This window comes from Colius striatus, chromosome 4 (genome assembly GCF_028858725.1).
Source record: "Colius striatus isolate bColStr4 chromosome 4, bColStr4.1.hap1, whole genome shotgun sequence".
NCBI lineage: Eukaryota > Metazoa > Chordata > Aves > Coliiformes > Coliidae > Colius > Colius striatus.
Genome location: NC_084762.1, coordinates 96,891,094 through 96,918,317, shown reverse-complemented (window position 1 = coordinate 96,918,317; position 27,224 = coordinate 96,891,094). Strand labels below are relative to the sequence as shown.

Below are 27,224 nucleotides of genomic sequence, written 5' to 3'. Positions count from 1 at the left end.
ATACACAGACATAGGGACAGATAGAGACACAGACACCCCACGGATAGATGGACACATGGACACAGACAGATAGATGGACACAGAGACAGTTGTAAAGACCAACACACAGCCAGACGGACACAGGGATACAGGCACAGACGGACACACAGATGGACACAAGGAATCAGAGACACAGGGACACACAGACACATGGGCACACACAAGATTTGTGTCTGCAACATTCCTGGACCCTCCCCAGAACTGCTCAGGGAAAGCTCTGTGGGGCAAAAGAAATCTCAGCAAAGTGGGAGTTGAGACAGCAGGAGTTTAACCAGGCACCCCCCTGCACACACAGATTTGCACCTTCCCTGCAGCGTGGAGAGCAGACTCCCATGGCACCCAGGAGCCCGCCCCAGGAGGCAGAACTCGCTCCTCTCCTGGCCTGGGTGGTATCAGTGGTCCTGCTGGCATCTCTTGCTACGCTGTGGGCCTGTGATGACGGTGGTGGTGATGGTGATCTTGTTCACAGTCAGCCCCCCGGTGCCGTAAGTGTCGAGATGTGCCTCCCGCTTGTACTCTGAGACTTGCTTGGTGGAGAGGAGCTCCCACACCGACACCCTCTGCTCCTGGAACTGGCCAAAAGTAATGTAGGAGCCCTCATGCTGGAGGAGATCCACTGTCTCCTGGGGAAGGGCTGAAAGCTGCCTTTCTTGGCTGTCTCTCACAATACTGCTGGTGGTGCTGGCCAGTTCCTGAGTGGTGAGTGTTCCTGCATGGTACAGCTCCAGGAGCTCCTGTCTCTTCTCCTCAGGGATGTAGTCAGAGAAGAGCAGGTCCCACACACAGATCTGCTTCCCCTGGAACTCACCCACTGACATCTTGACTGTGGTGGACTTCAGGACTTCTTCCCAGCTCCTGTCCTCCTGTGTGTGGGTGTGCTTGGGTTCTGCAGCTGCTGGCTCTGCTCTTGGACCACTCACATTTGCTGATTGCTCAGCCCTTGCTGCTTCTGTCTTGGTTACAATGGTGCTGACAACGCTTTTCACCTGCTCAAGAGTTAACTCTCCTGCTTGGTACAGCTCCAGGAGCTCCCTTCTGTTCTCCTCAGGGATATACTTGGAGTGAAGCAGGTCCCACACAGACACCTTGTGCCCATGAAACTCCCCAACCTCCATGTCCACAACCGTGGTTTTCAGTGCTGTTTCCCATGGCTCTTCTTTGGGGGAGTGGTCGTCCTGCTGTCCTGCTGATGACACAGTGTCCTTGTTGGAAGCCTTGACTGCAACTAGGAATTTCCTGCCTGTAGACTCTTTTTTTCTAATGAGAGTGGTGATGACAACTATTAACCTCTCCAAAGGCAATGTTCCTGCACAGTACAGCTCCAGGAGCTCCTGTCTCTTCTCCTCAGGGATGTAGTCAGAGAAGAGCAGGTCCCACACACAGATCTGCTTCCCCTGGAACTCACCCACTGACATCTTGACTGTGGTGGACTTGAGGATCTCTTCCCAGCTCCTGTCCTCCTGTGTGTGGGTGTGCTTGGGTTCTGCAGCTGCTGGCTCTGCTCTTGGACCACTCACATTTGCTGATTGCTCAGCTGTTGCTGCTTCTGTCTTGGTTACAATGGTGCTGACAACGCTTTTCACCTGCTCAAGAGTTAACTCTCCTGCTTGGTACAGCTCCAGGAGCTCCCTTCTGTTCTCCTCTGGGATATACTTGGAGTGGAGCAGGTCCCACACAGACACCTTGTGCCCATGAAACTCCCCAACCTCCATGTCCACAACCGTGGTTTTCAGTGCTGTTTCCCATGGCTCTTCTTTGGGGGAGTCATTATGCTTCTCTCCTGCTGATGACACAGTGTCCTTGTTGGAAGCCTTGACTGCAACTAGGAATTTCCTGCCTGTAGACTCTTTTTTTCTAATGAGAGTGGTGATGACAACTATTAACCTCTCCAAAGGCAATGTTCCTGCACAGTACAGCTCCAGGAGCTCCTGTCTCTTCTCCTCAGGGATGTAGTCAGAGAAGAGCAGGTCCCACACACAGACCTGCTTCCCCTGGAACTCACCCACTGACATCTTGACTGTGGTGGACTTCAGGACTTCTTCCCAGCTCCTGTCCTCCTGGGTGTGGGTGTGCTTGGGTTTTGCAGCTGCTGGCTCTGCTCTTGGACCACTCACATTTGCTGATTGCTCAGCCCTTGCTGCTTCTGCCTTGGTTACAATGGTGCTGACAACGCTTTTCACCTGCTCAAGAGTTAACTCTCCTGCCTGGTACAGCTCCAGGAGCTCCCTTCTGTTCTCCTCAGGGATATACTTGGAGTGGAGCAGGTCCCACACAGACACCTTGTGCCCATGAAACTCCCCAACCTCCATGTCCACAACTGTGGTTTTCAGTGCTGTTTCCCATGGCTCTTCTTTGGGGGAGTCATTATGCTTCTCTCCTGCTGATGACACAGTGTCCTCGTTGGAAGCCTTGACTGCAACTAGGAATTTCCTGCCTGTAGATTCCTTTTTCTTAATGAGAGTGGTGACCACAGTTACCAGCTGCTCCAGAGTTAATAGTCTTTCATAGTACAGATCCAGAAGCTGCTGCCTTTTCTCCTCAGGGATGTAGTCAGAGGAGAGCAGATCCCACATACAGACCTGCTTCTCCTGCAAGTCACCAGCTGGCACACCAATGGTTGTGGACTTCAAGATGTTATCTAGTTGTGCATCGTGTGTTGAAGAAACTTCTCCCTTTTCCTCTACCCTTGCCACTGCTGTGTGTGAACTTCTGGCAGTAGCTGTGAGTGTGGCATTTGCCTCTTCTGTCCTGTGTATGATGGTGGTGACCACAGCAGCCACGTGTCCTGTGGTCAGTATCCCTGCTCTGTACAGCTCCAGCAGCTCCTGCCGCTTCTCTTGGGGCACGTACTTGGAGAAGAGCAGATCCAGCAAGGAAATGTTTTGCCCCTGGAACTCACCAGCAGTGACGTAGATGGTTGCAGACTTTAAGGACTTTCTCAGCTGTTGCTCCTGGGAGTGTGTGTCCTGAGCTGGTTGTGACACTTCCACCTCGGTGTCGGGTGTAACTGTGGATGAGCTCAGGTCCCCAGTTTCCATCTCAGCCTCAGTGACGATGGCGGTGAGGATGGCGATCAGCTCCGGGATGGTGACCGACCCTGCCTTGTATTTCCTCAGCAGCTCCTGGCGCTGGTGCTCGGGGACGTAGCGGGAGAAGAGCAGCTCCCAGACGGTGACGCTCTGGCCCTGGAACAGCCCCACGCTCAGGCTGGTGCGGGCGGCCTGCAGGGCTTTGCGGGCGTCCTCGGTCAGCTGGTGCAGCACCGAGCCCTTGTCCGTCAGCTGCAGCATCAGCAGCCCCGTCTCCGGGTCGGGCACGCAGCGGCGCAGGAGCTGCATGTAGGTCAGGTTCTCGTGGGTGTTGGGGTCGAAGCAACTTCTTGCTTGACTGTTGGGGTTGGACAAGACCTGGCACATCTCGTGGTCGAAGTAGCCGCGCCGGTAGGCCACCTCGACCGGGAGGCGGTGGCTGTGCAGCGGGTCGATGATGCCGCCCGTGGCGATCTGGGCCTCCAGCAGGCGCACGGCGTGTTCCTTTACGATGAAGCCTTCCTTCATGGCCTGGAACAGGGAGATCTTGTGTCCTGTGTAGGGCTCCGTGTACCCTGTCACTGCTCCCTCTGCAGACAGCAGCTTCTCATAGAAATCTCTGCCCACGAGCCCTGCAGCCAGCGCCTCTTTCACCGACAGCTTCTGGTTCCTCACGGGATCGACGACAAAGCCTGAAGCAGCCTGTGCCTCCAGCAGCACCAGCGCTGTGCCTGGTGTCAGGAGCCCTCTCATCATGGCATCATAGATGCTCATCTTCTTATTCACGGCCTGGATGAAGACTCCAGCTATGAAGTTGCTCCCACCCTCGCCCATCTCTTTGTGTCTGCCTGCAGTCACGTTACTCCCCGTGTCACTTGACTTGTTGTTCTGAGGAGGTCCACTCATCCTCTGCGTTTTCTCAGGGGAATAGTCCTGCTACCGTGAGGCACCGTGTTTGTCTGAGGACAGAGAAAGAAACAAATTGTTAAGACATAGGTTCCTGTGCAGTTTTCGTGGTGTGTGTGAAGAAACCCATGTCTGGATGTGGCTGCAGGAGCCCAGATCTGTCTGCAGCAGGGCCAAGATGCCCTCTCCAGGTATTTAGGGCAACTGCTCTAGCAATGGGATGGTAGAGAGATGCTCTGGCCAAGCCCTCTGACATCCTGGATTTGCCCTGAACCACTGTCTGTAGCCACCACAGTCCACCTTCCCCAGACCTGCGTGGTCACATCTGTGAGTGCTCTGAGATCAGCCTGGTCACATCAGTGAGTGCTCTGAGGTCAGCCTGGTCACATCAGTGAGTGCTCTGAGGTCAGTCTGGTCATGTCAGTGAGTGCTCTGAGGACTCAGCCTCCACCACAGCCCGAGGCAGCAAGGCCCAGGGTTTAATCACACCTTGCAGGGGAAGTGCTTTCACTGGCAGCCTCTGGCTCTTGTGCTGTAGGAGATCATCAGCGATTTGTTAGCTAATTGCTGTGAAGGTAAAATGGCAGATTAAATGATTTCTATATATAAATAGAGATGAGACAGGGAGGAACTGAGAGCTTGTGCCTCAGGGTGCCCATGGGAAGGGGTTGCTTGCAGTGCTCTCTCCCACTCGCCCGTCAGCGTGGCCTTTGCATCACCGATGCAGCACCCTCGGCCAAGGCTCTGTTTGTGCTGCCTGGAGTGTTTCAGAGGAAGGCAGCAGTGCCCTCGAGCAGACATCAGAGCAGCCATGCAGAGCCAGTGGACAACCTTGAGCCTAAGTGGACAACGTAACATCTCGCTGGTTTCTGCATCAGCCTCTGGCTGTTTTCTGCTCACTGGGGTTCACGGGCTGGATGCATTCTGGGTTTGTGTGGTAATCCTCGAGGGATGCCTCACATGCTGTCACCTGGTCTCTTCTGTAAACTCCCAGCATCAACAACACCGCGTGGTGATGAGGCCACAGTCATAAAAAAAGGCAAAAACAAAACTCAAAACACTTCTTAGGGAACACCCATCTCCCATAAAGTGCAGTGACTGACGTTAATGATACGTTCTAATCATTATCAGGGTCACAGATTAATTCTCTGACTGTTTACCTAACTGGTCTGAGAGTCCCTGAGTCATTGCTTTTGATCCATTTAAATATTGGATTGATGCTGATGCAGATGGATCACGATGGGGGAGAGGTTTATCCCAGCAGTCACAGCCCAGCTCCTTCCTCTTTGGGGACCCTGCCCAGAGCTTCAGGCTCTCCTGCAGCCAGTGGCTCCGGTCCACCTGTGGCTCCAGCCCTGGAGAGCAGCCCCTGTGCCCTCCCCTGCCTGACTCTGCTGATACCTCCTGGGAAGTGATGGGCTGGCTGTGCTGCTGTCCCAGTGGCACAGGAAGGTGATGGGCTGGCTATCCTGTCTGGGGTGGCACAGGAAGGTGATGGGCTGGCTATCCTGTCTGGGGTGGCACAGGGAGGTGATGGGCTGGCTGTACTGCCTCAGTGGCACAGGAAAGTGATGGGCTGACTGTGCTGCTGTCTCAGTGGCACAGGGAGGTGATGTGCTGGCTGTGCTGCTCAGAGCACAGGGAGGTGATGGGCTGACTGTGCTGCTGTCTCAGTGGCACAGGGAGGTGATGGGCTGGCTGCGCTGCTCAGTGGCACAGGGAGGTGATGGGCTGGCTGTACTGTCTCAGTGGCACAGGGAGGTGATGGGCTGGCTGTGCTCAGTGGCACAGGGAAGTGATGGGCTGGCTGTGCTCAGTGGCACAGGGAGGTGATGGGCTGGCTGTGCTCAGTGGCACAGGGAGGTGATGGGCTGGCTGTGCTGCTCAGTGGCACAGGGAAGTGATGGGCTGGCTGTGCTGCTGTCCCAGTGGCACAGGGAGGTGATGGGCTGGCTGTGCTGTCTCAGTGGCACAGGGAGGTGATGGGCTGGCTGTGCTGCTCAGTGGCACAGGGAGGTGATGTGCTGGCTGTGCTGCTCAGTGGCACAGGGAGGTGATGTGCTGGCTGTGCTGCTCAGAGCACAGGGAGGTGATGGGCTGACTGTGCTGCTGTCTCAGTGGCACAGGGAGGTGATGGGCTGGCTGTGCTGCTCAGTGGCACAGGGAGGCGATGGGCTGGTTGTACTGTCTCAGTGGCACAGGGAAGTGATGGGTGGCTGTGCTGCTCAGTGGCACAGGGAGGTGATGGGCTGGTTGTACTGTCTCAGTGGCACAGAGAGGTGATGGGCTGGTTGTACTGTCTCAGTGGCACAGGGAGGTGATGGGCTGGCTGTGCTGCTCAGTGGCACAGGGAGGCGATGGGCTGGCTGTGCTGCTCAGTGGCACAGGGAGGCGATGGGCTGGCTGTGCTGCTCAGTGGCACAGGGAGGTGATGGGCTGGCTGTGCTGCTCAGTGGCACAGGGAGGTGATGGGCTGGCTGTGCTCAATGGCACAAGGAGGTGATGGGCTGGCTGTGCTGCTCAATGGCACAGGGAGGCGATGGGCTGGCTGTGCTGCTCAGTGGCACAGGGAGGCGATGGGCTGGCTGTGCTCAATGGCACAGGGAGGTGATGGGCTGGCTGTGCTCAATGGCACAGGGAGGTGATGGGCTGGCTGTGCTGCTCAATGGCACAGGGAGGCGATGGGCTGGCTGTACTGTCTCAGTGGCACAGGGAGGTGATGGGCTGGCTGTGCTGTCTCAGTGGCACAGGGAGGCGATGGGCTGGCTGTACTCAGTGGCACAGGGAGGTGATGGGCTGGCTGTGCTGCTCAGTGGCACAGGGAGGTGATGTGCTGGCTGTGCTGCTCAGTGGCACAGGGAGGCGATGGGCTGGCTGTACTGTCTCAGTGGCACAGGGAAGTGATGGGCTGGCTGTACTCAGTGGCACAGGGAGGCGATGGGCTGGCTGTACTGTCTCAGTGGCACAGGGAGGTGATGGGCTGGCTGTACTGTCTCAGTGGCACAGGGAGGTGATGGGCCGGCTGTGCTGCTCAGTGGCACAGGGAGGCGATGGGCCGGCTGTGCTGCTCAGTGGCACAGGGAGGCGATGGGCCGGCTGTACTCAGTGGCACAGGGAGGTGATGGGCTGGCTGTGCTGCTGTCTCAGGTCTGGGACACAGCAGAGTGCCGTGTCACGCCCCAAAGCAGGCAACACCGATGTAGGACATGGATGTTGTGTAAACACCCTGTAGTAGAGAGACATTGCCCAACTGCAATCTGTCATTAGCTGGTCTCTAATCAGCCCTCCTGATGCTGGGGCTGGGCTGCACACGCAGCTCCCGGCGCAGGACTGGCTGTCCTTTCAAGCAGCCCAGCCCAGGAGGCTGCAGTGGAAGCGGTTTTCCAGCCGGGGTGAGCAGGGGAGGCCGGGCAGTGCTGCCGTGGCCCCGGGCCCTGCCTGTGCCCCGGGCGGCGCGGTCGCGGCAGCCCCAGCCCGGCGCCCACCCGCAGCCTCCGGCCCCGGCAGCTCCCGCCCCGACGGGACCCACCGCGGCAGCTCCCGCCCGGCTGCCTGTGGGCTCAGGCAGCTCCCGCGGCTCCTGCTGCTTCCCTCTGCATCCCAGAGCCCTGACACAAGGAGCATCGCACGGAGCAGCAGCTCCGTCCAGCCCCGGTGCCGCTCGGTCACTTTGTCCCGCTCTCGGAAAGGACCGAGCCCTGCCTGGAGGTCCTCAGCTCAGCAGAGCCCCGGGACTCAGCCCAAAACCTCGTGTTGGGGGGACGGGAGAGCCCCCGATCCCTTGCAGCCCCCCAGCGTCTGCACGGAGGGTGCACGCACCCCGGTACCGCCCCAGATGGGCTCTGTCCTACCTGCCGGGCGCGGATCCGGAGCGGCTGGCTCCTCTGCTCCTGCTCCTGCTCCTGCTCCTCCAGCCACTTCTCAGCCCGGACCAGCAGCTGAGGCAAGCACCCAATTTAAACTCTCCCCTTCCCCGCCCCTGGGGATGACACCGTGGCCCTGCCCTGTGCCGAAACACAGGAGCACAGCTGCAACACAGACATCTGATCACCACAGCCCAGCTTCAGGCAGCCCCAGCCTCTGGACTCTCTGCCATCTCCTTCTTCCCACAGGCACCCAGCACAAGTGCTCGTGGACTGCCCTGCCCGTGGCCCCACCGCCACGGGGGTCTCTGTGCATCCAGGCTTGATCAGTCTGCATTTGTTCTGTCTCAGCCCCTGGGCTGCAGGGGGTGCTGCAGGCACCCTGCTCCCCATCCAGACCTGGGACTGAGCCTGTCCCTCGCTGTGACTGTCCCTGGGACCACGCCGGGACAGGAGCTGTGGTGGCTGCTGGTGTCCTTCCCAGTTCCTCTGAAGCAGCCCAGGATGGAAACCTCTCACAGTGCTGGTGGGCAGGGAGAGGGAACCCCATGCTGTGGCCAGCATCTGCCCAGGGACTTGGGGCACACAGACAGCTACGTGTAGCAGGGGGCTTGTGCTGGCTGGCAGAGGCTTGTGGGCTGAGGGGGGATGGAGCTCAGTCCCATAGATGGTTGCATTTCGGTATCAGTGTAGGATGGGCTGCATCTCATCAGACCATCGCCACAGCCCTGGTGAACAGGCTTGCCTGGCACCCGCTTCCAGGAGGGTGGTTTTGGCTTGTTCTGGTGTGAAGTCACTTGTGTGACTTGGCCAGTCACTTCCTGGAGAAGAGGAGGCTGAGGAGAGACGCAATCACTCTCTGCAACTCCCTGAGAGGAAGGTGTAGTGAGGGAGGAGTTGATCTCTGCTCCCCAATAACAAGCAAAGAGGAAAGGGGCTCAGGCTGCCCCAGGGGTCAGCCTGAGGGTTGGAGCTGAGGCAGAGCTGTTTCCCTGAGAGGGGTGTCAGTCCCTGTGCCAGGCTGCCCAGGGAGCTGGGGCAGTGCCCAGCCCTGGAGGGATCCCAGAGCCGTGGGGCTGAGCTGCTGAGGGCTGTGGCTCAGTGGTGGCTGTGGCACTGTGAGGGGTCAGGGTTGGACTGCACCAACTCATAGGGCTTTTCCAACCCAAACAATTCTGTGGTTCCACGTGTGGCTGAGTGTGTGCTGGGGGTGCCTGTGGCTGAGTGTGACTGCACAGACATTCCCATCAGCCTGCACGAGTGTCTGTGCCGCTGCGTGTGTGGCTGTGTGTGCTCCATTTGCAGGTGACTCCATGCAAATGTGTGCAGGTGTGACAGCGTGTGTGCAAGGGACAGTGCATGCACAGGTGTGACAACGTGTGTGCAGGTGTGACAACGTGTGTGCAGGTGTGACAGCGTGTGTGCAAGGGACAGTGCATGCGCAGGTGTGACAACATGTGTGCAGGTGTGACAACATGTGTGCAGGTGTGACAGTGTGTGTGCAAGGGACTATGTGTGTGACCATGTGACAGTGTGTGTGCAAGGGACAGTGCGTGTGCAGGTGTGACGTGTGCAGGTGTGACAACATGTGTGCAGGTGTGACAGGGTGTGTGCAAGGGACAGTGCATGCGCAGGTGTGACAACATGTGTGCAGGTGTGATAGCGTGTGTGCAGGTGTGACAGTGTGTGTGCAAGGGACAGTGCATGCACAGGTGTGACAACGTGTGTGCAGGTGTGACAACGTGTGTGCAGGTGTGACAGCGTGTGTGCAAGGGACAGTGCATGCGCAGGTGTGACAACATGTGTGCAGGTGTGATAGCGTGTGTGCAGGTGTGACAGCGTGTGTGCAAGGGACAGTGCATGCACAGGTGTGACAACGTGTGTGCAGGTGTGACAACGTGTGTGCAGGTGTGACAGCGTGTGTGCAAGGGACAGTGCATGCGCAGGTGTGACAACATGTGTGCAGGTGTGATAGCGTGTGTGCAGGTGTGACAGCGTGTGTGCAAGGGACAGTGCATGCACAGGTGTGACAACATGTGTGCAGGTGTGATAGCGTGTGTGCAGGTGTGACAGCGTGTGTGCAAGGGACAGTGCATGCGCAGGTGTGACAACATGTGTGCAGGTGTGATAGCGTGTGTGCAGGTGTGACAGCGTGTGTGCAAGGGACAGTGCATGCACAGGTGTGACAACATGTGTGCAGGTGTGATAGCGTGTGTGCAGGTGTGACAGCGTGTGTGCAAGGGACAGTGCATGCACAGGTGTGACAACGTGTGTGCAGGTGTGACAACGTGTGTGCAGGTGTGACAGCGTGTGTGCAAGGGACAGTGCATGCGCAGGTGTGACAACATGTGTGCAGGTGTGATAGCGTGTGTGCAGGTGTGACAGTGTGTGTGCAAGGGACTATGTGTGTGACCATGTGACAGTGTGTGTGCAAGGGACAGGCATGTGCAGGTGTGACAGCGTGTGTGCAAGGCACAGCCGTGCCTGTGCTTGGGGGCAGCTGCCCTTGCAGCCGTGCATGGCGGGCGTGTGACTGCGGCTGCCGCTGTGGCTCTGGCCCCGCGTGCGTGGCTCGGTGCCCCTGTGCAGAGGAGGCACCTGCCCTTCGTTACCAGGGTGTCCTGCTTGGGGTGCACATTCCTGCCTGTGTGGGTGCCTGCCAGACTGGATGATCTGCACACAGAGACATTTTCCCTCTGACTCACTGAGGTCGGTTGGGCTCTGGGGAACACACCTGGACAGGACATCCCTCTGTTCACAGGGTGAAGATGGACACAGGGCCCATTTCTGTTGTCTTTACTCTCTTCTCAAAAGCCTTTCCTCGCCTGACACCTGCACTGAGCTGCACTTCATGTCTGCAACCTCACTAATTGCACTTCACTGTAGGTTCAGCTCCTCTGAGCTACCACAAGTGCTCCTTTCTGTGCCACATCCTTGTGGGAGCAGAGTGCAAAGGGTACCCAGCCTGGGCCAGGCAGGAGGGTCCCACACCTGTCTCCTCTGGGCAGCCTGCTCCATGCACTCAGGGCTGCCACACGGTGCTGGGGTTAATTTCCTCTAGCTGAGTCCGTCTTGTTCCCTGTTCTAATCTCAGCCCACAAAGCTTTCATTATATTTCTCTCTCCCCTGCCCAGATGAGGAGGGGGAGTGACAGAGCAGGCTTGGTGGGCACCTCGCACCCAGCCTGGGTCAGCCCACCACACTGGGTGACACAGATGTCATGGGGCACTGGAACACACCAGCCCAGCTGCAGCCAGTGCTGCTGCCCACGAGGCCTCACCGGCGTGGAGAGGGGCTGTGCTTGACCATGGGGCTCTGACTGCAGAGCTGAAAGTGACCTGCAGCCTTGGGAGCAGAAGGAGTGCGTTAGGATGATGGTGTGTCAGCTCTCTGTCGCTTGCAGAAGCTGCTCCTTTACCTGTTTCACCTTCTCTCTCTGGAAGGCAGCTGATTTGCCACTGTGAACTGACACTGTACCTTTGCAGACTTGGATGTGGCCGGAGGTTTTGGAATTGGGCAGCAGCTCCCATTTTGTTTCACAAGCCAAACCACAATGGCTTCACATCTCACTCCCTTCAAGTGCCAGGAGCTGGGTTATTTGTGAGAAAACAAATGAAGCTGTGCTCAGGTTGCCTCGAGGAGGAACGTTGTCTTGTCATTTGGCTTCAGGCCTGGGGAGGCCGCTGACCTGCAGCCTCCCAGGCTTCCCCCTCCCCACAGAATCACAGAATCATTACAGCTTGGAAAAGACCTTTAAGATCGAGTCCAACCACTGATCTCACATCACCAAGCCCATCACTAAACTAACCCACATCCCTCGGCACCTCAGCTACACATCTTTTGAATCTCTCCAGGGATGGGGACTCCCCCACCTCCCTGGGCAGCCTGTTCCAGTGCTTCATAACCCTCCTGGTGAAAGAGTCCTTCCCAACGTCCAGTCTAAATGTCTAGTTGTGTGCTGCAACTTGAACCCAGACAGCTTGAGCAGCAGTTTGGACCTCCCAGGGCTTCTGACTCGCACCTCACAGCTGTCACTCCTGTCCCTGAGCCCTCTGGGGGTTTCTGGAGCCGCCTGCTCCTCGCTGAGTGCTGTGCCTGCCGTCAGCCGCCCTCCCCTCGGACGCAGCTGCGTGAGCGGCTGCGGGAGCAGCGGGACGGCAGCGGCTGTTTCAGCTCCGTGCCCCACACGTGGGGGGCTCTGCGGGCCCTCGAGGGGCTGCACGAGGCAGGCAGGAGGCAGGACGGGACAGTCTGTGTCACGTCAGGATCTGCATCCGTGATGCTGGGCTGCTGGGGCTGCCGCCCAGCTGCAGCCAGCCTCGTCTCTCGGCTGTTAGAAAGGCAGATGGCCTTTACGCTAGAGGGAAGCAAAGAACAGGAAGCATCTGAAACACAAACATGTCCCCCCCACCACCTCTCAAACCACCCCTCACCAGGGCTTTATGGGGAGTAAAGGCAGGATGCAGACCCCTGGGATGCCCCCGTCCTTCGTGCTGAGTCAGCAGCTGGTCCTGCAGCTTCGCAGGGAGCCCGGCACTGAGACGCTGCCTCGGCTCTCTGCAGCCCTGTGGCTCGGCCTCACCTGCCGGAAGGTGTAGGTGTCCTCGGCTGAAGCAGCCACAAACCACATCAGAGAGCTGGAGATGGCTTTCTCAAGGATGCTTCAGTGCTGGAGTGTTGTTTCCTTTCAGCGTTTGACTTGGGAAACCTCCTGTGCCAGAGCTCGGGCGCTGACACAACTCCCTTCCAGCAGCCCCAGGAGCTGAGTCCCAGGACATGACACGACTCCCTTCCAGCAGCCCTAGGAGCTGAGTCCCAGGACATGACACGATTCCCTTCCAGCAGCCCCAGGAGCTGAGTCCCGGGACATGACACGACTCCCTTCCAGCAGCCCCAGGAGCTGAGTCCCAGGACATGACATGACTCCCTTCCAGCAGCCCCAGGAGCTGAATCCCAGGACATGACACGACTCCCTTCCAGCAGCCCCAGGAGCTGAGTCCCGGGACGTGCGGCTGCTGGTGCCAGCTTCTCAGGGATCTCTGCAGAGGGCAATGCAGCAGCAACAGCCTCTGCCCAGCAGGCAAAGGGCAGGGGACAACGTCAGGCAGAGGAAACAGGCAGCACCCGGTGCCCCTCTGCCTGGTCTGACCCGTGGCGTGGAGCCCAGGGGTGTCCTGGGGCTGGAGCTGCCCGTGCAGGTGCTGCTGCAGGCGGGGAGCTGGCAGAGCCCTGGGCCCGAGGGGGACTGCAGGCTCCTGTCTGCCACGCCTGCTCTACCTCTTCTCGGAAACATCAACGTGCTTTTGAAGGAAAGAATAACAAAAACGTCCTATTTCAAAAACTGAAGGAAGCAGCCAAGGCCAGCACCCAAGGGATGGGCACAGGCAGGCAACCGTGGACAAACAGAAGAGACAAAAATCCTTTTCATTCTGGCTGGGAGATATTTGATTGCACAACTCTGTGGGAAAGAACCTCTCAAGCATCTTCTACCCTGACACGTGACTCGTGGGAAACGGGGATCACCAAGACTTTTGCTGGTGCTTCAGGACACCTGGCCTGTGGCAGGAGGAGGGAGGAAGACAAGCCAGGGCTGTACTGTGGCTGCAGCGGCTTCCTGATACCCTGTGCAAGAAACTTGCTTATCATTGGGCTTCCCAGTGTCATGGCAGAAGAGTTTCCCTCCACAGCCGCTGGGCACAGCAAAGGGAAAGATGCACACTCCTGAACTGGCCCAGGTGCCCTCATCCATACTCCTGCCTTCCCCTGAGGGCACATGCAGGGCTGGCACAGCCCTCTGCTCGAGCAGCTCCTGCTTCACGGGGACCGTGAGGGCCCTGGAGACCCCGCAGCCCCTGAGCTGACTTGGGGCACTGCTGGGGTGTGCAGAGCTGAATGCAGCTGCTGGGGCTGCCCTTCGTCCAGCTCCCAGCTGGCAGGAGTTGCAGCTCTGCTACCCGGCTCCCAGAACCTTCCCCCCATTCCCTGGATGCAGATGATGGATGGTGGTTGCTGGTAGAACAGTCAGCTGAGAGCAGCAAGGGAAAAAATCTTGGTCCAGAGATCATCACTTGATAAATGTCCCCCTCTCAGAACATGACTCTGGTTCTGGGCTGGCTGTGTGCTCCCTCCTGCTGTGCCTACTGCTGCCCCTGCCATACAGGGACCCTACTTGGCCACCAGCACCCTCAGGAAGAGACCCCACACATTCATTGAGAAGAGCCTGGCTCCATCCTCCTGACACCCCCCCTTTATGGATTTGTAACCATTAATGAGGTCACCTCTCAGTCTCTTTTTTTGCAAGCTAGAGCCCCAGCTCCCTCAGCCTTGCATCACAAGGGAGATGCTCCACTCCATCATCTCTGTGGCCCTGCACTAAACTCTCTCCAGCAGCTCCGGAGGAAGCTGAATGGATGAGCAAGGGGGAGCTCTGGGTCTGCTCTGGCCAGGAGAACAGCTCTGGTGGCATGAGGCTGTACAAACGTGCAGCCCTGGGCTGTGCTCAAGAGCCCAGTGGAGGCAGCCAACAGGTCAGTGTATAGGAAATGCTGCTGGGGCAGGGAGAGGTGCACACTGCAGGACTGCACCAGCTATTCCTGTTGCCATCATCAAAGAGGAAGCCAAGTTTCCAGGAAGGCCAAAATAGTCAAAAAGAGAGGAAAGGCTTTGAAGAGGCAGATGAAAAAATGCCAGTGAGAGCTGGCCTCCCAACTGATATTATGGGCCTAAATAAAACATTCTGGGGCCCTCCAGCCTGAAACTGGATGTGGCAGGAAGGTGGGTGTGATGTTCACCTTCACAGCTTTGGTATCTAATTATGCACAATAGCTGCTAATTACTGCCTGGGCGTGTTCCTGGATGGAGTGGTTCAGTGTGGTGGGCAGGAGGAGCTGGAGGAGATGGCCAGATGAAGCTGTGGCAGGTCCTGAAGGAACAAGCGTTGCCATCTTGGGCAGGAAGACAGGGGAGTTGGGGATGGGTAGGTGAGGTGTAGAGGCTGGAGCTACTGGAGCCACACAGTCCATTCTATTGTCTTTACAACCCCAAAACATCAGACAAATCAGGATCATCAAATAGTTCAGATTGGAAAGGACCTTCAGAGGCTGCCTCCCTTCAGGGAGGAGCGAGCGAGCAGCTGCCTGGTTCTTCGTTGCTGGCTGACCCAACACCATGACAGCCCCTTCTGTGAGCTGTGGTCTGAGCCAGGCTTCTCTGTCAGTGTGTTTGTGCCTCTAACCCAACTCTGAGCTCTGATAACAGCCCCCTGCTGCCCCTGGCATCAGTGCTCCTGTGCACTTTACACTCTGGTATCACCTCTGGTGACCCCCCTCCCAGGAAGCCCGGGGGTGTGCTCATGGCATTGCAGTTCCTCAGACCCAGATATCCAATTATTCCTGGTTCCCTACATTTTTCCTGCCTTGTGTTTAAACAAGGTGCTGCTTCTTTAGGCTGCTCTTCGCTTGTCTTTCCTCCACGCTGATTTCCATTGTATTCATTTGAATGGGGCTGGTTTGGCCTGGCCTCTGCTTGCAGATGCAAAACCTTTATGGCATCTTTAATTTTTCAGTTCCTCAGCCCCACTTGCTGAATTCCTGTTCCACAGCTACTCTACACCTGTTTCCAGCTATCAGCTGAACAAGCCGTGGCAAAAAACCCATTTCCCAGGAGATTATTGGGTTAATTAGGGCAATAGCCTCAGGTAACACATTTAAGCAGGGTATGTTTCCTTCTATTGAACAGCAGCAGAACTATTCAGCCCTGAACTCTACAGCACAATGGCTCTGGGGCTGCTGCCACTGCAGGAGGGTGGCACGTGGGCTAAGTCAGCTCAGGACACAAACAGCAAAAGAGCTGAGAATGCACAGAGGCCCCAGAGCAAGGGAACAGAGGTTCTGCTGCTGGATCCCCTGCCTGTGGAGGGATGGACTGGAAATACAGCACCATAACATCTAAGGGGTGGGTGTCAGGAGGCTGGGACATCCCTTTTCTCTGCTGTATCTAGCAACAGGACAAAGGGTGATGGGATGAAGCTGGAACACAAAAAGTTCCACTTAAACAGAAGAAAAACCTATTTCACTGTTCAGGTGAGGGAGCCCTGGCCCAGGCTGCCCAGAGGGGCTGTGGAAGCTCCTTCCTTGGAGATCTTCAAGACCCACCTGGACACGTTCCTGTGTGACCTGATCTAGGTGATCCTGCTTCTGCAGGGGGTTGGACTGGATGATCTCTAAATGTCCCTTCCAACCCTACCATTCTATGATAACATAGGCTGCAGGCTCTCAGCTCTTGTGAGGGTCACACAGTTGTTGAGACTGGAAAAGACCCTTAAGCTCATAGAGTCAAAGTGTTCCTCCAGCCCTGCCATGGCCACCACTAACCCATAGCCCTCAGCACCTCAGCTCCATGGCTTTGGGATCCTTCCAGCAGCTTTCCAGCCCCTCTGCTCCAATCTGAAGCGAGGCCTGGGCTTGGGGTGGCCCAAGGGCAGGACCTGGCACTTGCCACTGAGCAACCTCAGCCCATCAGCACTGAGCGGCCAAGGCTCTCTGAAGAGCCTTCCAGCCCTCATACACACCAACACCTCCCTTCAACTTGGTTTCATCACCAAACTTGCTGAGGGGACACTCAAACCCCTCATTCACTTCCTAGATGAAGAGTCAAAGGCTGAGCCTGGGGAACACCACTGGTGACTGGCCAAAAACTGGATTCACCTCTGAATCCCGGAGTGTGGCTCCCTGCAGGGGCTCCCTGCAGGTGAAGAGCTGCAGAAGTAGAGGGGGAGAAAGCACAGCATGTGAGTGAACTGAGTGTAGATACCAGAGAGGGACCAAACCACTCTAAGCTGGGGGGCTATATGATCCAGTCACCGACAGGAAAATGAGACAGGCTGAGGCACCAACAGCACACACCAGTAACAAATCCCACTGCAGCAACACCTACAGCAGCCTGACACAGTGCCTCAATGAAAACCTGCTCCCCATGCCAAACCCAGGCTCAAAACACTGCAACTCTCACACTGCCCTGAAAATCAGCTGGGAAGAGGATGTTCTTCATGTAAGAGAAAACAGAGGAGAGGGACAATAAAAACACCCTCCCCACTGCAACACAAACTACAGGGAGAGCATGGTTTCATTGAAACCTCCAGAAGGAAGATGAGGGCAACACATTTCACAAAGATGACCTCAGATAGCTCAGATTCCTCCATTCCTGAAAGACAACAGGGTACAAAGGCTTCACAGCCACACCATAATGCTTGAGGGAGTCACTTCAGGGCTCAACTTGCAGTGCAAGGTGATTGAAAAGGAAGCACAGGAACAAGGAAACTCTTTGAATGGAATTACAGTCCAAAAAAAAAAAAAGGATATTCAAAGAAAAAGAACATACTAGCAGAAAAAAAAAGTCCAAAAGGGCTGAACTGTTAACCACTAAAACACCAATGAGAGATGGGACAAAGGGCTCACAGTTCCTTTCCCAAAATGTTAAGGAAATAAAGCCCCGTCTCCGGGTCGGGCACGCAGCGGCGCAGGAGCTGCATGTAGGTCAGGTTCTCGTGGGTGTTGGGGTCGAAGAAGCCCTTGGTGTCGTCGCTGGGGTCCGACAGCACCTGGCTCATCTCCTGGTCGAAGTAGCCGCGCCGGTAGGCCACCTCGACCGGGACGCGGTGGCTGTGCAGCGGGTCGATGATGCCGCCCGTGGCGATCTGGGCCTCCAGCAGCCGGATGCCGTGCTCCTTCACAATCAGATCCTTCTGCATGGCCTGGAACAGCGAGATCTGCTCGCCTGTGTAGGGGTCGGTGTAGCCCGTCACGGCCCTCTCAGCCGACAGCAGCTTGTCGTGCAGCTCGGTGCCCACCAGCCCCGACGAGACGGCCTCGTCCACCGACAGCTTCTGGTTGCTGAGGGGATCGACGACAAAGCCGGTGGCAGCCTGTGCCTCCAGCAGCACCAGGGCCGTGCCCTGCCTCAGGATGCCCTTCCACATGGCCTGGTAGATGCTCATCTTCTCCATCTTGCCGGGGTCGTCCTTGGACGGCACCAGCACGCCGGCGATGCAGCCCGTGCCGTCCAGGTAGCGCTTGACCGAGGCCATTTGCGTCACCTCCTGCACCGTCCTGGAGCCCTGCACCAGCTCGGCCAGCGTGTCCTTGTCGATGATGCCCGAGTCCAGCAGGTCCGAGGCGGTCACCTGCCTCCTGAGGCCCGTGAACTTCACCTTGCTGCTGCGCTCCACCGCCTCCTGGACCAGGACACGCAGCTGCCTCGCCAGCTCCTCTAGAGACAGGCTCCTGGTACGGGCCTGCCCCAGCAGCTCCTGCCTCTTTGCCTCACTGATGTACTTGGAGAAGAGGAGCTCCCAGAGAGACACCTTCCTGCCCTGGAACTCCTGGGCTGACACCTCGATGGTGTGGGACCTGAGGGACCGTTCCAGCTCCAGCTCCCGCTCCTGCTCCTGCCCAGACCCTGTGGCCTCTCCATTCTGGGCTGTCCTTGGGGCCTCCTTCTGCAATGACTGGCTGAGCACAGTAGTGCCGTGGCCCTGGCCCTCAGCCTCAGTGACGATGGCGGTGAGGATGGCGATCAGCTCCGGGATGGTGACCGACCCTGCCTTGTATTTCCTCAGCAGCTCCTGGCGCTGGTGCTCGGGGACGTAGCGGGAGAAGAGCAGCTCCCAGACGGTGACGCTCTGGCCCTGGAACAGCCCCACGCTCAGGCTGGTGCGGGCGGCCTGCAGGGCTTTGCGGGCGTCCTCGGTCAGCTGGTGCAGCACCGAGCCCTTGTCCGTCAGCTGCAGCATCAGCAGCCCCGTCTCCGGGTCGGGCACGCAGCGGCGCAGGAGCTGCATGTAGGTCAGGTTCTCGTGGGTGTTGGGGTCGAAGAAGCCCTTGGTGTCGTCGCTGGGGTCCGACAGCACCTGGCTCATCTCCTGGTCGAAGTAGCCGCGCCGGTAGGCCACCTCGACCGGGACGCGGTGGCTGTGCAGCGGGTCGATGATGCCGCCCGTGGCGATCTGGGCCTCCAGCAGCCGGATGCCGTGCTCCTTCACAATCAGATCCTTCTGCATGGCCTGGAACAGCGAGATCTGCTCGCCTGTGTAGGGGTCGGTGTAGCCCGTCACGGCCCTCTCAGCCGACAGCAGCTTGTCGTGCAGCTCGGTGCCCACCAGCCCCGACGAGACGGCCTCGTCCACCGACAGCTTCTGGTTGCTGAGGGGATCGACGACAAAGCCGGTGGCAGCCTGTGCCTCCAGCAGCACCAGGGCCGTGCCCTGCCTCAGGATGCCCTTCCACATGGCCTGGTAGATGCTCATCTTCTCCATCTTGCCGGGGTCGTCCTTGGACGGCACCAGCACGCCGGCGATGCAGCCCGTGCCGTCCAGGTAGCGCTTGACCGAGGCCATTTGCGTCACCTCCTGCACCGTCCTGGAGCCCTGCACCAGCTCGGCCAGCGTGTCCTTGTCGATGATGCCCGAGTCCAGCAGGTCCGAGGCGGTCACCTGCCTCCTGAGGCCCGTGAACTTCACCTTGCTGCTGCGCTCCACCGCCTCCTGGACCAGGACACGCAGCTGCCTCGCCAGCTCCTCTAGAGACAGGCTCCTGGTACGGGCCTGCCCCAGCAGCTCCTGCCTCTTTGCCTCACTGATGTACTTGGAGAAGAGGAGCTCCCAGAGAGACACCTTCCTGCCCTGGAACTCCTGGGCTGACACCTCGATGGTGTGGGACCTGAGGGACCGTTCCAGCTCCAGCTCCCGCTCCTGCTCCTGCCCAGACCCTGTGGCCTCTCCATTCTGGGCTGTCCTTGGGGCCTCCTTCTGCAATGACTGGCTGAGCACAGTAGTGCCGTGGCCCTGGCCCTCAGCCTCAGTGACGATGGCGGTGAGGATGGCGATCAGCTCCGGGATGGTGACCGACCCTGCCTTGTATTTCCTCAGCAGCTCCTGGCGCTGGTGCTCGGGGACGTAGCGGGAGAAGAGCAGCTCCCAGACGGTGACGCTCTGGCCCTGGAACAGCCCCACGCTCAGGCTGGTGCGGGCGGCCTGCAGGGCTTTGCGGGCGTCCTCGGTCAGCTGGTGCAGCACCGAGCCCTTGTCCGTCAGCTGCAGCATCAGCAGCCCCGTCTCCGGGTCGGGCACGCAGCGGCGCAGGAGCTGCATGTAGGTCAGGTTCTCGTGGGTGTTGGGGTCGAAGAAGCCCTTGGTGTCGTCGCTGGGGTCCGACAGCACCTGGCTCATCTCCTGGTCGAAGTAGCCGCGCCGGTAGGCCACCTCGACCGGGACGCGGTGGCTGTGCAGCGGGTCGATGATGCCGCCCGTGGCGATCTGGGCCTCCAGCAGCCGGATGCCGTGCTCCTTCACGATCAGATCCTTCTTCATGGCCTGGAACAGCGAGATCTTTTGTCCTGTGTATGGGTGGGTGTAGCCTGTCACTGCTCTCTCTGCGGAAAGAAGTTTTTTCTGTAGCTCACTGCCCACCAGCCCCGACGAGACAGCCTCGTCCACAGAGAGCTTCTTGTTATTGAGCGGGTCAACGACAAAGCCGGTGGCAGCCTGTGCCTCCAGCAGCACCAGGGCCGTGCCCTGCCTCAGGATGCCCTTCCACATGGCCTGGTAGATGCTCATCTTTTCCATCTTGCCGGGGTTGTCCTTGGAGGGCACCAGCACGCCAGCGATGGTTCCTGTTCCCTCAAGGTATCTTTTCACCTTGTCCATTTGTGCTATTTCCTGTACCGTCTCTGTTCCCTTGTTGAGTTTTTCCATCGTTTCTTCTGTAATTATCTCTGCACTCAGCAGCTCTGATGCTGTTATTTGCTGTCTGATCCCTTGGAACCAGACGTCACTTCTGTCCTCCTCTTTTTCTTTGATGATGGTCAGGATGATGTGAATGATGTTTTGGATAACGCGATGGGATTCCTCTTTATACTTCTTCACCAGTTCTTTTCTTTTCTCCTCCGTGATGTACTCGGAACAGAGAAGTTCCCACAGTGACAACACCTCTCCTTTGTACTTCCCAAACGGCACTTGTACCTTTGTAGACAACAGGGCATTCTTGGTTTTCTCATCGATGTAGAAATAGTTGTCTTCCTTCTCCATGACCTGCAGCAGGTACAACCCAGTGTCGCTGTCTTTGGCACACCTCTGCAGGAGCTGGCTGTAACTGATTTTCTCACGAGTGTTTGGATCTATGAAACCTTTGACACCATGATCTGGATCTGAAAGCAGGAGGAACATCTCCTCATCCAAGTAGCCGCGCCGGTAGGCCACCTGGACCGGGATGCGGTGGCCGTGCAGGGGGTCGATGATGCCACCGGTGGCGATCTGGGCCTCGAGCAGCCGGATGCCGTGCTCCCTGACCGTTACCTTCTGCATTACAGCCTGGTACAGGGAGATGTTGTTGCCCGTTTGAGGGTCTATGTATCCTATCACAGCTTTCTCTGCTGACAGGAGCTTCTTGTGCAGCTCCTTGCCCACCAGTCCGGATGAGACGGCCTCTTCCACAGATAGCTTCTTATTTTTCAGGGGGTCAATGATAAAACCAGTGGCAGCCTGTGCCTCCAGCAGCCCCAGTGCACATTGCTCTGTGAGGAGGTTCTTCTGCAGGGCCTGATAGATGCTCATCTTCTCCTTCCTCGATGGGAGTAGAACCCCAGCAATGCACCCAGTGCCATCCAAGTACCTTTTGACGTTGTCCCTCTTTGTGAGGCTGGCAAGCGTCAGGCTCCCATCTCGCAGCTGATCCAGAGTCTTCTTGTCAATTATCTCAGAGTCAAACAGTTCTGACACTGACACATTCCCCCGGAGTCCTGGAACCTTCAGGGCTTCTGTGCTTTGCTCTGTGTCCTCAATTATTTTGGTGATGAGGGCTATAAGCTCTTCCAGTGTCAGGGTTTTGCATTTGTACTGCAGCACCAGCTCTTTCCTTTTCTGCTCGGAGATGTAATGAGAGCAGAGGATTTCCCAGACAGAAACCGTCTGGTCCTTAAACTTTCCAACTTTCATTTCAAGGAGCTTTGAGTGCAAAGCCTGCTTTGTAGCCTCATCAATGTAGAAGTACTTTCCTCCTTTCTGAACGACCTGTAGCATATACAATCCAGTCTCTGGATCTTGGACACATCTCTCCAGGAGCTGCATGTAGGTCAGGTTCTCGTGGGTGTTGGGGTCAAAGAAGCCCTTGGTGTCATCGCTGGGGTCGGACAGGATCTGGTTCATCTCCTCATTGAAGTAGCCACGCCGGTAGGCCACTTCAACCGGGACACGGTGGCTGTGCACCGGGTCGATGATGCCGCCCGTGGCGATCTGGGCCTCCAGCAGCCGGATGCCGTGGCTCTTCACAATCAGCCCTTGGTTCATAGCTTCAAACAGAGACATTGGGGCTTTAGTGTAGGGGTCGGTGTAGCCCGTCACGGCCCTCTCCGCACAGAGCAGCTTTTCAAAGATCTCCCCTCCGATCAGACCTGCAGCTAACGCTTCCTCCACCGACAGCTTCTGGTTTTTCTCCGGGTCGATGATGTAGCCGGTGGCAGCCTGTGCCTCCAGCAGCACCAGGGCTGTCCCTGGCCTCAGGATGCCCTTCCTCATAGCCTGGTAGATGCTCATCTTCTCATTGCTTGGTTGTCTAAGGACCCCGGCTATGAAATTGCTGCCCTCCAGGTACCTGCGGACAGAGTCCATTTCAGTGACTTCCTTTACAGTTTTCTTCCCCTGGTTGAGCTCATCGAGGGTCTTTTTGTCTATCAGTTGAGACTGGAAGAGGTCGCTGGCAGACACCTTTTTCCTCAGGCCCTTGAAGGCGAATTTCTTGCCCTGTGTCTCAGTCTCTTTGATGATAGTGGTGACAATCGTGACGATTTCATGTAGCGCTTCAGAGTTCTCATCCTTGTACTTTTGCACCAGCTCTCTTCTCTTGCCATCCGAGAGGTATTCCGAGTTGAGAAGGTCCCAGACTGACACCGTCTGTCCTTTGAACCGCCCAATGTTGACACATACCGTCACAGATTTCAACACCTCCATGGTCTGGTCATCCACACAGAACATCGCGTCCTCCGACAGAGGAAGGAGCCAGAGACCTGACTCGGGCTCCTGAATGCACCTGTCCTTCAGCTGCTGGTAGGTCACGTTCTCCTTGGTGTTTGGATCAACAAATACTCTGGTGGTGTCATTCAGCTGAGAGAGGGTTTGGTTCAGCTCCTCGTCGTAGAAGCCGTATCTGCAGGCAGCCTGGAGCGGAAGGTGATGGTGGTGAATGGGATCGATGACCCCTCCTGTGGCCAGCTGGGCCTCTAGCAAGGGAACAGCATCTCCCAGGGGAATCAGCTCTTTCCTGAGCGCTTGACACAGTGAGATGGAGCTCCCTGTGTAGGGGTCCTTGTAGCCAGTCACTGCCCTCTCAGCCAGCAGCAGTTTCTCGGTGAGCTCTTCGCCGACAACAGCCGCTTTCACTGCATCCCTCACACTGAGCCTCTGCTTTGTGGCTGGGTCAGTTAGGTATCCTGTGGCTGCCTGAGCTTCCAGTAGCCTCAGAGCAGCCCCAGGGAGGAGAAGGTTGTTTTTCATGGCATCATAAAAGCTCATCTTCTTTTTGGATGCCTCTATGAACACCCCGGCGATGCTGCCCGTGCCCTGCAAGTACCTCTTCACACTCTCCATCGCAGCCACTTCCTCGGGTGTCCTTACGCCCTGAGCCAGCTCCTCAAAGGTCTTCTCAGTAATGATGCCAGTGTCCAGCAGCCAGACAGCAGGGACGCTGCCCCGCAGGCCCTCCAAGCTGATCTGGGTGCGAGCTTTCATCTCCATCTCCCCAACCAGCCTGAGCACAAGAGCAACCAGCTGCTGCAGCGACAGCTCCTTGGAGCGGAACCTCTCCACGAAGTCACTCCTCTGCTCCTCGGCAAAATACCCAGAGTGGATTAGCTCCCAGAGGGAGATTCCTTTTTCCTTCACCACGGTTTCCTTGAAGATCTGTTGGATTTGCTCATCGGTGTAGGCAGGAGCAGCTGCCTGTGACAGAGGCAGCAAGTGGAAGCCGGAGATCTCGTCCCTCTGGCAGCGCTTGATTAGCTCGGCATAGGTCACGGTCTCTTTGCTGTCTGGGATGCAGAAGGCTCTGTTGTTGTCGCTGGGCTCAGAAAGGGCCTTGCTCGTGTCCTCATCCAGGCACCCTCGCTTCTGGGCAGATTCTACAGGGATATAGTGGCCACAGGTTGGGTCAATGATGCCTCCTGTAGCCATCTGCACCTCCATCAGCTGCATGGCCTGCTGGTCTGCGATCAGGCCCTTCTTCATCGCCTGGAAGAGGGGTATCTTCTTGCCTGTGAAAGGATCCTTAAAGCCTGTTACAGCCCCTTCCGCGTGCTGCAGCTTCTCGTGGACTTCTGGCCCAATGACTCCCTCCTTCATGGCATCATCCACGCAGAGCTTCTGGTTGTTCACCGGGTCGATGATGAAGCCTGTGGCAGCCTGTGCCTCCAGCAGTGGGAGGGCTACTCCTGGCACCACAATGTTTTGCTTCATGGCCTCGTAAATGCTGATCCTCTGGTTTGATGGCTGCAGTACAATTCCCCCAATGCTTCCAGAGCCATAGAGGTACTTCCTGACAGAGTCCATGTGCAAGACTTGCTCTGGCGTGACGGATCCCTCCAGCACCTTCTCAAACAGGGTCTTGTCGATGACGCCCGTTTCCATCAGATGGTAAGCGCTGACGCTGCCTCTCATGGCTGGAAACTTGACGGGGAACCATTTCTTCATTTCCTCCTCTAACATGCTTCGAATTTGCTCCAGGCTGAGCTTCTTCAGCTGGTAGTGGTTGAAGATCTCCCTGCGTCTCCCCTCGCTGAAGTACTCGGAGTTGAGCAGGTCCCACACAGACACCCTCTCCCCCCGTAAGCGCCCAAACCTGACGGGCAGCCAGGAGCTCCTGAACACCCTCCTGGTGCTCTCGTCGATGAACTGACGCTTCCTGCTGTTCAGGGGCAGGAGGCACAGCCCCGTGGAGGGCTCGGTGATGCACTTCTCCTTCAGCTGCAGGTAGGTCAGGTTCTCGTGGGTGTTGGGGTCGAAGAAGCCCTTGGTGTCGTCGCTGGGGTCAGAGAGGATTAGGTTCATCTTCTTGTCGAAGTAGCCGCGCCGGTAGGCCACCTCCACGGGGATGCGGTGGCTGTGCACCGGGTCAATGATGCCGCCCGTGGCGATCTGGGCCTCCAGCAGCCGGATGCCGTGGTCCTTCACGATCAGATCCTTCTGCATGGCCTGGAACAGCGAGATCTTGTTCCCTGAGTAAGGGTCTCTGTAGCCCGTGACCGATTTCTCTGCAGCCAGCAGCTTGTCATAAACATCCGGGCCGATGACGTTCGCTCTTAAAGCCTCATCCACGGAATACCTTTTGTTGGCAGCTGGGTCAATAATAAATCCAGTGGCAGCCTGAGCCTCCAGCAGGATCAGCGATGTCCCTGGCCTTAAAAGGCCTTTCCGCTTTGCCTGGTAGATGCTGATCTTCTCCTGGGAGTCAGGGAGCAGCAGCCCGCCGATGCTGCCTGTCCCTTGCAGGTACTTCTTGACGGTGTCCATGCTGACAACTTCTTTGGCTGATGTTTCTCCCTCCTTCAGCTTGTGAAACAAATCTTTGTTGATGATTTCAGAGCTCAGGAGCTGGTCAGCTGTCACCTGCTCCCTCAGCCCTTCGAAGGTGAGGTTGGCAGTGGCAGCTGTCTCCTCGATGGTGGCACTGACTGCCTCAGCCAAGTCCTGCAGAGGCAGCGTCCCTGCCAGGTACTGCTGGGTGAGGGCAGCCCTCCGCTCGCTCTGCACGTAGTCTGAGAAGAGGAGTTTCCAGAGAGACACCGACTTTCCCTTGAATTTACCCACAGCAATAGGCACCTGTGTGTTTTCCAGAGCTGTCTGGGTCTTATGGTCAAGGAAGCGGTGCATTCCCTCAGATCCTCCTCGGCCGTCTCCAGCAAGCGGCAGCAGCAGGAGCCCCGTCTCGGGATCGGTGACACAGCGCTTGAGCAGGTCTGTGTAGGTCACCTTCTCCTTGGAGCTGGGGTCTAAGAACCCTTTTGTGGCAGCAGTAGGGCTGGAGAGGAGCTGTTTTGTGGCCTCATCCAGGTACCCCCACTTGCAAGCTGTCTCTGTGGGGACACGGAGGTGCCTGCCTGGAGCAATTATACCTCCCGTGGCCATCTGAGCCTCCAGAAGGCAAATGCCATGATCCTTGGGGATGAAGCCCTTCCTGATGGCTTGGAACAGAGAGAGCATTTCTCCAGTGCAGGGGTCCCTGTATCCAGTGATGGTCCTCTCAGCTGAAGATAGCTTCTCATGAAGCTCTGGGCCGACAAGACCGACCCTGACAGCCTCATCAGCTGAGTAGCTTTTGTTCTTTATGGGGTCTGTCAGGCTGCCGGTGGAGGCCTGAACTTGCAGGAGCATCAGAGCAGCACCAGGCACGAGGAGATGCTCTCTCAGGGCCTGGTAAAGGCTTCTCCGCTCACCAGAAGGCAGGACGACACCGGCCACGCTCCTCGTCCCACACAGGAACTGCTGAATGGAGTCGTTATCTCCCACTGCCTGGGCAGAAACTCTTCCCTCCTCGAGGTCTCTGAACACGTCAGGGCTGATGATGCCAGAATCCAGCAGATCCTTGCTGCTCACCCTCCCTCCCAGCCCGGCGAACGTGATTTGCAGGGGCAGGAGAAGGAAGCCTGAGGCCGGATCAACAATGCACCTCTTCATCAGCTCCGCATAAGTGACCCTCTCCATAGTACTGGGGTTGAGGAACCCTTTGCTGTCCTCACTGCTGGGGTCAGAGAGGAGCTGGCTCAATCCTTCATCCAAATACCCCCTCTCACAGGCAGCATCTGCTGGGAGCCGGCGGCCAGTGGCTGGGTCAATGATGCCCCCAGTTGCCATCTGGGCCTCCAGCAGCCGGGTGCCTTGTTCCCTCCCGATCAGCTCCTTCTGGATCGCCTGGTACAGGGAGATTTTCTCTTCTGTGTAAGGGTCCACAAAGCCAGTAGCAGCTTTCTCTGCAGAAAGCAGCCTCTCCTTCAGCTCCAGCCCCACCAGTCCCAGCTGCACAGCTTCTGCTACGGACACGTGCCTGTTCTGCACTGGGTCAGTGAGGAAGCCTGTGGCTGCCTGAGCCTCGAGAAGGCAGAGTGCTGAATCCAGACTCAGGAGGTGCTCTCTGGTGGCATCATAAAAGCTCATTATCTTCTTTGAAGCCTCTATGTAGACTCCAGAAATACTGCCAGCTGCCTCTGAGGGCTTGCTAGAAGCCTCCATCACCATTGCTTTTCTGTGTTTGGAAGGCAGCACATCCTGGCCTGGGTGGTTGGCTCCTGACACGTCATCCTGGCAAGAGCCGGGGGCAGCGTGGCCATTCACTGCTGGCTTGGTCTCCAT

General features: G+C 57.4%; 1 protein-coding gene across 1 annotated transcript; it reads right to left on the bottom strand.

Moving 5' to 3' along the window:
- Window positions 1-431: 431 nt before the first annotated feature.
- On the bottom strand, window positions 432-27,224 carry EPPK1 (epiplakin 1). The gene is made up of 4 exons (XM_061995906.1): window positions 17,293-27,224; window positions 11,960-12,194; window positions 7,826-7,912; window positions 432-4,004 (listed from the first exon to the last, which is right to left on the bottom strand). Exons 1-4 carry the CDS (start codon window positions 27,222-27,224, stop codon window positions 432-434), a joined length of 13,827 nt encoding a protein of 4,608 aa, XP_061851890.1.